At 35.5% G+C, this 9,940-nt stretch overlaps 1 protein-coding gene across 3 annotated transcripts; it reads right to left on the reverse strand.

The window, feature by feature from the left end:
* Positions 1-1,180: 1,180 nt before the first annotated feature.
* Positions 1,181-9,422, reverse strand: LOC123873161 (C-type mannose receptor 2-like). 3 transcript variants are annotated; one of them, XM_045917897.1, is made up of 5 exons: positions 9,280-9,422; positions 3,407-3,677; positions 2,551-2,751; positions 1,847-2,095; positions 1,181-1,415 (listed from the first exon to the last, which is right to left on the reverse strand). In XM_045917897.1, the coding sequence occupies exons 2-5, from the start codon at positions 3,642-3,644 to the stop codon at positions 1,228-1,230; spliced, it is 876 nt and encodes a 291-aa protein (XP_045773853.1). In that variant the 5' UTR covers positions 3,645-3,677; positions 9,280-9,422; the 3' UTR covers positions 1,181-1,227. The 3 variants fall into 3 exon arrangements, with proteins under 3 accessions (XP_045773853.1, XP_045773846.1, XP_045773839.1); XM_045917890.1 differs by lacking the exon at positions 9,280-9,422 and adding an exon at positions 4,593-5,001 and having other exon boundaries at positions 3,407-3,658; XM_045917883.1 differs by lacking the exon at positions 9,280-9,422 and adding an exon at positions 3,760-3,894 and having other exon boundaries at positions 3,407-3,658.
* Positions 9,423-9,940: the final 518 nt, after the last annotated feature.

Below are 9,940 nucleotides of genomic sequence, written 5' to 3' on the forward strand. Positions count from 1 at the left end.
TTTCGAGTAATTGTTGAGCTTTGATATTATAATTTCAGACGAACATCAAGAGCCTGAGTTCCTAACTATAGGGAGTTCGGTTAAAAACTCTTTAAACGCTTCAAGAAATTTTCGATTCGATTTCAAGTTGTTAAGTTATTATTATAGAACTAAGTGGTTAAAGATTAGATGTTTTATAAACTAAAGGATATTTAATAAACCGGATGGTTTATATTATTATTGTAAGTAGGTACTTATTTAATAAAGCAATAAAAAGTACAATTGTATATTCAATAACTTGAACTATGATTTTTGAAGAATAACTAAGCAGCTAAAAAACTAATTTGGTTTAGGTTTGTGGAAATAAAAATTATTACATGCGTTTAATTTACGGTCACAGACGAACAAGTCACAATTCATTGAGTAGCACGCATCACTGACTTTAAATGCATTATTTTGCACAATAATGTTAAACATCAGATGCCTGTCGGTTGCATAGGGATACTAGCGATAAATGCGATGAGAGGTCATGACATGACGTGGCACCACTCTAGAACTAATTTCGGTTGTCACGTGGTTGTCACTCAGTTATCAAATCAAACCATATTAGAGACTAGCTGTGCCCGCGACTTCGTTCGCGTGGAATAGTGACTTTTCGCGCTTTATATAGCCACGGACGCTCAGGCGCGAGGCGCCGTGATTCTTTAAATTGACATAACTTTTTTATTTATGAACCGATTGACATGAAATAAACACTAAATCCTAAGTGAAGCTTACTACAATATATTAGTGAAAACCGTATCTAAATCGAATAAGCCGTTTCTGAGATTAGCGTGCACAAACACACAGACAAACAGACAAACAGACAAAAAAAAATTAATTACAATTTCGGGTTCGGCATCGATATAATAACAACCCCTGCTACTTTTTTTTATATATTTCCATTGTACAGACACCACTTTCCTACAATTTTATTATATGTATAGATATACTCTATCCACTGAAAAAAGTTAGTATAGGGCTCTCTCTGTTACGTAAGCCCATACAAATGAAAGAGACGAAAATATCAGTGGTTATAACCATTTTGAGTCACAAACCATTCACAAACATGTTTTCAAAAAATATTCGAAATTCAATTGGAAAACATAATTTCGTTTGTGATTGGTTGGTGCCTTCTTTTTTTGGATAGATAATTATAAAAGAGTATAATTTTTATTTTATTTTTGATCTTAAATAAGTCAAACATAACTATTCCGTATTCGAAGTTAAATTTGTGTTCAGAATTCTTTCACACAAGAACATAGCAGGTCGGTCACAGAACGTTATGAGAAGAAAACCAGTTCTAGAAATAGCTCCACATCGTTTTAACTTCTTGTGCTTCAAATTCTCTTGCATAGGAGTCCATGATGCGTAGCCTGCTTCATCTAAAGTTTGACCTGCACAGCAGAATAAATATAGGTAGGTAGTTATGTAGGTAGTTGTTGTGAAGAATTTAGACTGCAAAAATTCTGATTAACCAATTATTTTCTCCAAAGGTTGTTTGCAAGAGATTATTTCTAGCAATGAATTGCCAGCTACAGCTTTGGTGCATAATTTATTTATTTTTTCCTAGGGTCAACGCCCACGTCGCTGGCTCGTGTACGAATGCAAATACTAAGTAGGTATTACGAGCCTACTAACAAAATGTATCAATACAGCGTTCAGGATACGCGCGGCTGTATCGGTACAAAAATTTCCGTGTGCGATGTCCCTTGTGTATTTTGCTAGATCACAATTCAAAAGATTCTTACAAAATATTTTTCCCTGTTACTACTAAAATCAGAAGAAAGAATGAGCCAGAATTTACTTTATTAAATTTAATTCTTACCATCAATAGTTCTATATTGATATGGGAACATCAGATCACTGAATCCGAGGTACAAAATGTTGGGGTCGGGGGTATTGCTGTTCAAATTATCTCCGAGAAACCCAACGACGATGCTAGCTTCTTTAGCGGAATTGATAATAGCTAAACGTCCTTCCTCCAGCTTGCAGGCCAAATAGGCATCATGCCAAGATAACGGTTCAGAGTGAAACTTGTAACATTTACCACTTATTGCCTGATGTCGGGCGTAATCTGTGGAGATTTAAAAAACGAACAACCTGATAGAAGTAATAGAGTGAAATACAAATATATTGAAATTAAATTATCACTTTATATAATGACTTTAATATACGACGATGAGGCATCATTATCTTAATCCACAGAGATGGACATAAACTAACTTTTTATACGGGAAAAATAGCTCATTCCCACAAGAAATATTGAAAAAAAAACTCAAATTATATTATATCAAATTGTATTGGACGCAAACAAAATCACCTGCCTAACGACACCTAGTAAATAAGCTATGAGGATGATATTGTATACCTATTTTATCAGTAATCTGTCATCATCATCAACCTTCACAGTCTTGGTCACAATCCAACACACTGGCCAAGTGCGGATTGACAGACTTCATAATTATACCTTTAAGAACATTATAGAAAACTCTCAGGTATCGTACCTACCTTTATCATAAGTTCACAAACCTGAATCAAAATTGTCGCAATCATCATTGTATTTCGTGTCATTTCCCAAAATCTTACAAACAAACGGGTAAATGTTTGAACATGGTCGATCATCAAAAAGTCCCTCTCTGGTCATTACCACGCAATGTTCTGAACCATTCAGATTGTCTGGTCGACCTTCGGCCCACAGAAGTTCTAGGGTTGTGCCAGCTATGGGTTCCCCTGAGAATACAGTATAATAAGATAAATAATAATGAATACATCAGTATTTAACGACCTGATATCACTACTGGGCCAAGTCATTAACTTGGCGAACGCCATGCAATCAGAATATTCTCATTTCTCGATTGGGGCAATTTATGAAACGACGTTTATTAGATTGGCTCATCCCTTCCTGTATGCCTGAAATATGTAAAAATGCCTGTTGAAATATGTCTTATGACAACAATTAATGTAGATTTGCTACAGCGTGGAATGTAGGTGGTCTTCGCCTTCTATAGGAGTCATCGTCATCACGATCAACCCGTAGCTGGCTCACTACTGAGCATGGTTCTCCTCTCAGAATGAGAGGAGTTTGGCCATAGTCCTCCACGCTGGCCAAGTGTGGAGTGAGACTGGTAAACTTCACACACCTTCAAGAACATTATGGAGAACTCTAAGGTTTTCACGCGATGCTTTTCTCCACCGTTAAAGCAGCGATATTTAATTGCTTGAAGTGCACATAACTTAGAAAAGTTAATAATGCCCGGCATCGAACCCCTGACCACTCAAATAGAAGGTCAACGTCTTAACCGCTGGGCTATCATTGCAATAGGAGTCAAAAGACATAAAAGGTGTAAAATGCTTATAGAATTTCAAACTACTTTTTTAAACCCACCCCTCACGGTAACAAAGTTGCCGACGGCAAACGAGTCGTGTATTCCAACAAATATTGCAGTGTAATGAGCCTTCATGTTGCTCATGAGCAGCTTTAAGTTTTCCACTTCATCCAGCGTGTCTGGAATGAGAAGCGTCGTGCCTTCCGATTCGCACATTTGTCGCGCTTGTTGCCAATTGGTGGCCAAGTCGTGGAGTCTGTAGAACGTCTTGTAGGAATGTGCCCACATGTAGTCCATACGAAATTTCTGCGCTAATGGACGACGATTTTTCTATTATGTATACGTCTGACTTTTATAACTCATAATAAGTATGCTTAGGAGATTTAGATACAGAGGTTAATTTTTGTCTTACCATTTGAAAAATGCACTGTATTTATCTGCAAAAGTAATATCCATACGATTATAGGCATGACGAATTTCGAAGTAAAATTAATTACAGTTTGACGAATAATATGCTCGTATAATATTTAAATAACTAGCTTCTAGCTTGCTGATAAAACAAAAATTTGTATCCCTCCGTTTACGTTTGTTCTTTTTCACACACCACAGAATCGAGGTGATTTTTTATAAAAGTAAAGAGTAAGAGAACGACCGTTTAAACTTTTTATTCCTGAAATAAAAGATTAAACGAGATTAAAAAAAATGTTGCACTCGTATTTACTCCCACCAAATATTTACTTTAATTAATTTAATAAGCTTTATTTTGAATAATAGTCATAAACTCTATAAAATAAATTTAACAAAGATAAAGCCTGGTTTTCCCTAGCAAGTTGAGAGTGTATAACTGCAACTATTACATGTTACTGGTACGAAAAATCATAGTATGTACTCGTAGGTATGTCTTTCCCAAGCATGCTGCATGTGAAACGCGTTGCACCTCGGAGCAAGCCGATCTATGTCGCTCGATTCGCTGTAACTGCGAACCAAGGTGCATTCGTAGTTCGTCGTTGGTTCAATCGTGGACATCGCCTGCACGAATATCTATGGTTTAGCATTACAATCCAATGGTAGATGCATTTGACGATTCAAAAGTACTCAAGCAAAAGTTTAAGTTAGATTGAATATAGCGTATTTTAATTTTGATTTCGATTAATATGAGTACTCATTCAGCTTAAATTTTTTAATCAACAGTATTTCGTAAAACTTGCACAATATCTTAACTTAACGACATAACAAAGTACCTAACTAGCTTGCGCTTTATTCAATCCGATCCCTCCTGTATCTGGTTCCAATTGCAGTCTAAAGATATCGACATTATCAGTTATTTTTCCCGTGATAAAGGCCGCGCGGGCCACTCGCCCGACTTGCTCCTTCGACCACGCTTATTTGAATCTCGTTTCTAAGAGACTTCCTTTTCTGTGAGTGTCAGGTAATTATCTGTGTGGCATTCCAATTTTCCGATCGAACGGTTAATTCAGTTTAAATCTCTTCGTGTAATACGTAGTCGGCTGTAGGAATTACCTAATCCTAGTCTCTCGGAGTCACTTCGAGAGCGATGTGAATTGTCAACGTTATATGGAGTCGCATTTTTATTTGGCAGTTAAAATTGAAATACGTTTAAATCAATACCAATTAATTGCTTGTCATCTTTCTTATTTTTAACCCCCGACCCAAAAATAGGGGTGTTATAAGTTTAACGTGTGTGTCTGTGTGTCTGTGTATCTGTGTATCTGTCTGTGGCATCGTAGCGCCTAAACGAATGAACCGATTTTAATTTAGTTTTTTTTTGTTTTAAAGGTGGCTTGATCGAGAGTGTTCTTAGCTATAATCCAAAAAAATTGGTTCAGCCATTTAAAAGTTATCAGCTCTTTTCTAGTTTTCTTGTAGAAAAGAAGGTTAACTAACCGTTAGGTTCATAATATTATGTCAATTGACAAATGTCAAGCTGTCGAGATGGACGTTGCCTAGATACATAATTATTTATTTGAAAATGATGTTTTGGAAAACTCAGATACTTTGGATAGCTATAATCCTAGAAAATCAGTTCAGCCGTTTGAAAGTTATCATCTCTTTTCTAGTTACGGTAACCTTCACTTGTCGGGGGTGTTATAAATTTTTAATTTACACTTGTTCTAGTCAGGTTTAAAATGGAATTATATGCTTATTAAATCTTTGATTAGATTTGTTGTTGACACCGACCGCTCTGTGGTTAATTTGAATGAAATACCTACTAAAAATATTTTTATAAAGTTGTTTGTGTAGCGAGACATTTGATTTACGCAGCGACGGTTATTAATAAAAAGTAATTAGATAAAAAAGAGATTCGCAGAAGAACTTAACCAAGACGTTTAGTTTTTACGGTTTCATACTGAAGGAAAGTAATCAGACACCTTCCGTTTAATCAAATCAATAAAATCAACTTTATGAGCAGCTATTTAATTAAAATACTCTGAAACGTAGGCGGAGTTCACTCTACTATTTAAAATTAGAATAAATTTTGTTTTAAAAATATGTTCTATTTTCAAATATTATCTACCTATTTACTCATGTTTGATTAAAATGGTGGTTCCTTATTAGGTTAACCGCTCTTTGTATGTGTGGAGTTGTATCGCACGTAAACGTATGAATACTGGTCGTACGAATTGAGTACGCACTCTGTGTACTTACGTTTTTTTTCGTTAGATAGGGAGTGTCTCGGTGACTCTGGTTTCCTGAACTGCTCTTTGGTACGTGATGAACAATCTAATATCTTCTAGATATTTTTTTTCTTTCATCCCATTCGATTCCATAAACATTTGTACAAGGTTAAAACAATTTTCTAGATCTATTTTTCACGTTCAACGCACGAAAGTGTATTTAAAAATTCCAACAAGTTCGGATTCTTTTCGGACTTGGAACTAGACGCGCGTATAAGTTGCTTCACACAGACAAGCAGATATTATTGAAATATTTTTAACAACTACTTAATTATAATGTCCTCCCAAAACATACGAAAGGCACACAGGTTACAAGGTGTAGATGTTTGTCAAGTTTTAATCTAAAGAACTAATGACATAACAAATAATTTAAGTAGAGCACAATTGCTATCGCAATATCTGAATATCCAGTTCCCCTTGCACCCAGTCATCGCACGCTCATTGTATTTGGATGTCAAATTCGTACGAAAACACATCCAAAGTGCCGTCGAATTAATAAAAATATGTTACTGAAATGATAAATACTCGTAGGTAATAATATCAATTCTGTCTCCATGAAATCAGATCACCGCTTAGGGATGGTAAATAAAGTTTAGTACAACTCATCAGGCGCTAAGGGCGGGATCTGATAAAAGTTGTCGGGAACTTTCTTTTGCGATATCGCCACCTTCGTCATGTAAATTGGACAAGTTGTGGCCCCACTGATGCTTGTTTCATTGGCAAATATAGATTAGCTCTTAATCTCACCACATTTCCCACCAAATTGTTTTGAGATGAGGGAAAGTTTCAATCACTTGGGAATTGGAAGGTACGGTTTAATCTGCTTTTGGTAAACCCCAACACATATCGATGTTTAATGATTGTTTTCGATTTTCGTGATCAATTTATCTAAAGAACGTGAATTAGAAACGCAGTTCGCTCCAACAGTGCGCGGGACTGAAATTCCTTTTATATGCATGGCGTACCAACCCACCTACTTATTTAATTTTATTGTACATCTTATCGAATCTTTGAAAACAGCAACCGACGAGTTTTTTTGCTGGTTTTTCTCGTTATTTCCTACCGAGAAAAACCAGCGTTCCAAACCAGTGGTAGATGTTAAAGTATTTGAATAAAAAATACATTACTATTTCTATGAAATAATGTTGAAATAATAGGTACCATTTTTATCGTATGATTTTATCCAAAGATTGAATGAATCACAAATGAATGTGCTAAAATAACGAAGAAATTATAAATAAATGTATTTTACTCTTTGATTTTATAGCCTGATTCTGAAACTTGCCCCAAAATATAATTTAAAGTTTTAAATCGAATGATCTTTTAATATTCAACTGTCTGTAGAAAAAGTTTATTCATCTCGGTGTCTAATGGCGCGAGTGTCTTCAAAGGATTCAAAGTTTATATTGGAACGATCCAAAAAGTAAATAACTGCTGATACTTTCAACCTTTTCAGCCGGGTTAACCCGTAAACCATCTCAGTTTAAGGAGGCATTAAATCGCAACTCAAACAAGAACCGTTTCAGTGAAGTTAACTCACATATTGCTTTGTGTCACGAATGTTGGAGTGAACAAAGCAGAGTTAGTTTTATGCCCGGCGCGAGCGAGACAGCGAATGTTGATGGGAGAATGGGTGTGGAGGGTGTAAAAGGAGAAAAACTACATCGCTAAAAGTGAATGCGGTCGAAAGCCGCGCTTATTTCAGCACTAAGTGCATGGATTTTTTTCAAGTGATGCTGTGAGTGCGCCCGACGCGACACGGCGCGGGACGATACGTGAGGCGTTCAACAAAAGAACCACATTCGCTATTAACCATAAAGCGACTTCTCTTTAATCCTATGTAAAAACTGAAATACCAAAATTTTATATCTAGTATTTTTGCAGAACAATGCTATTGTGACGCAAAGATATTAAACCTTTAAATAGATAGGCAAACCTCATACAATTAAATTTTAAAAAGTAAAAACAAATTCTTACGCTTGTGTTTTTGATACATTATTCTATATTCACGTAGCGACACAGATTAGATACATACATAGATATTGACATGGGATTTAAGCACCTTCTGACACCTTCTGATGGCTCGTTGCTAGGGTCGTTGTGATGATGCTTTTATTACTTATTCAAGTAGTCAGTTCCTAATATGTTGTGTTGATTTGATCTCTGGTCTGGTATTGTCTCTGGTCCCGTCTGTTGGGAGGCTACGGCCGTGGCTAGTTGCCACCCTACCGGCACATCCGTGCCGTCAAGGGATTTAGCATTCCGGCACGATGCCGTGTAGAAATCGATAAGGGGTTAGACTGTATCTTCACTTACCATCAAATAAGATCGTAGACAAGGACTAACTAGTAGTGGAATAAAAAATATAATAAAAGAATCTTTGTTAAATTGACAATAAAATGACTTTGATTTTGATTAAGTCTTCACCATTACGTGAAGGAAAACATCGAGGTAATCTGCATGTTCGAGAGATCTCAATTCTCAAAGGTGTGTGTGCCACACTCTTCTAATCCTGAGAAGTGCTCCGACCGTGCTCAGTAGTGGGTCGGCCGCGGCGATAGGTTGAAGATGATGAATCCATACGAAACCGGAGCAGAAAGATACGCACTATTAAATATTCTGTGGAGGAAGCTTGTTATGAATATAAAATTCATATTAACATAGACAAAGAATACGTTTGTCCAATATAAACATAATTAAAATATAGATGGCTGTGGCGAAACGACCGTGCTGTCGGTAATTATGCTTTTAAAATGGGATCAGATAGTTAATTGGTCAATCATCAAAATACGCGGCCTGTATGCACGCACATGAGAGTGCAACTCAATTATACCGGGACATTTATACTCGTAACATCGATTTGTTTATCTCGATTCTCGACCAATCAGACGATTAATCGAGTGTTAATTCGCGCATGTACCTACCTAGATCATGGCAAGTTTATACTTAACTCGTTTTATTTAAGAATATTGAGGGTCAATTGATCTATTTACGGATTTGTGTTATTTTTCTTTTTTTTTTCTTTAACATATTTTTAAAATTAAAATAGATGAAATATTCTATTACTAGCGACAGTAGTAATTCGGTAAAAATGTAAGGATTTCTATTTCCCATCCTGTGGGAAACTCAAAAAATCTAGCCTTATCCATTGTCTTCGTCATAAAAGAAAACTCAATATCTGTGCAAAATTTCAGCCTTATAGGTTCGTTGTTGTGTCAATCCCACTGATTGCTTACCAGTCAGGACTTTTTTTAGAATGTGTTGTTTCCTAAATTGGTTAGTATAGCTCCATATAAATTAAAATGGAGCCCTTTTTGACCACACTTACATCATAATTTAAAACCATATCAAAATCCAGTTCCATTCATTTTGAAAGTGTACAACATCGCTATCAAAATTTAATAGCGAAACTAAGGTAATAAAATTTAAAATGAAAAGTTGTAAAACAAAATGGCTTGACATGACGTGAAAAACACTAAATCAGTGTGAATAAATCATGCAAATAGTATTAAACATTTTTAAATATTCATATCCCTGTTATTGAGATGCAAATTTTACATATTTTTCTCTAAAATGCTCGTTTTTAAAAATGTTACACTAGGACCCATCAAAATATTTTTTAAGTTTGATACCTTCTATTGTTATTTAAATGAAAACATTTTAGATGCCATTAAAATTGAGTTTGGGTAGTAAAATAATTAATATTTAACCAGATAGTGATCTGAATTATTGCCGTGTTGATAGCTACATTAAATTATTACGCAATGCGGGGTAAAGTTGGATTTAGATTTTTTAAATATCCAGTAAAAAACTTTTGCTTTACCAAGACAAATTAAAATCCAATGTCTTTCTCCAGGATTCTGTAAGCTAACTTTGTAGCGTAGAAATCGGTTAACT

The sequence above is a fragment of the Maniola jurtina genome, chromosome 2, assembly GCF_905333055.1.
Source record: "Maniola jurtina chromosome 2, ilManJurt1.1, whole genome shotgun sequence".
In the NCBI taxonomy this organism is placed as follows: domain Eukaryota; kingdom Metazoa; phylum Arthropoda; class Insecta; order Lepidoptera; family Nymphalidae; genus Maniola; species Maniola jurtina.

Excerpts from the sequence above, each read along its gene's own strand:
- LOC123873161 (XM_045917883.1), bottom strand. The coding sequence starts at position 3,817 with ATGCCTATAATCGTATGGATATTACTTTTGCAGATAAATACAGTGCAT. Across the intron at positions 2,752-3,406 it reads CAACTTTGTTACCGTGAGGG|GGGAACCCATAGCTGGCACA; the intron begins GTGGGTTTAAAA and ends CTGTATTCTCAG. Across the intron at positions 1,416-1,846 it reads TCAATATAGAACTATTGATG|GTCAAACTTTAGATGAAGCA; the intron begins GTAAGAATTAAA and ends TCTGCTGTGCAG.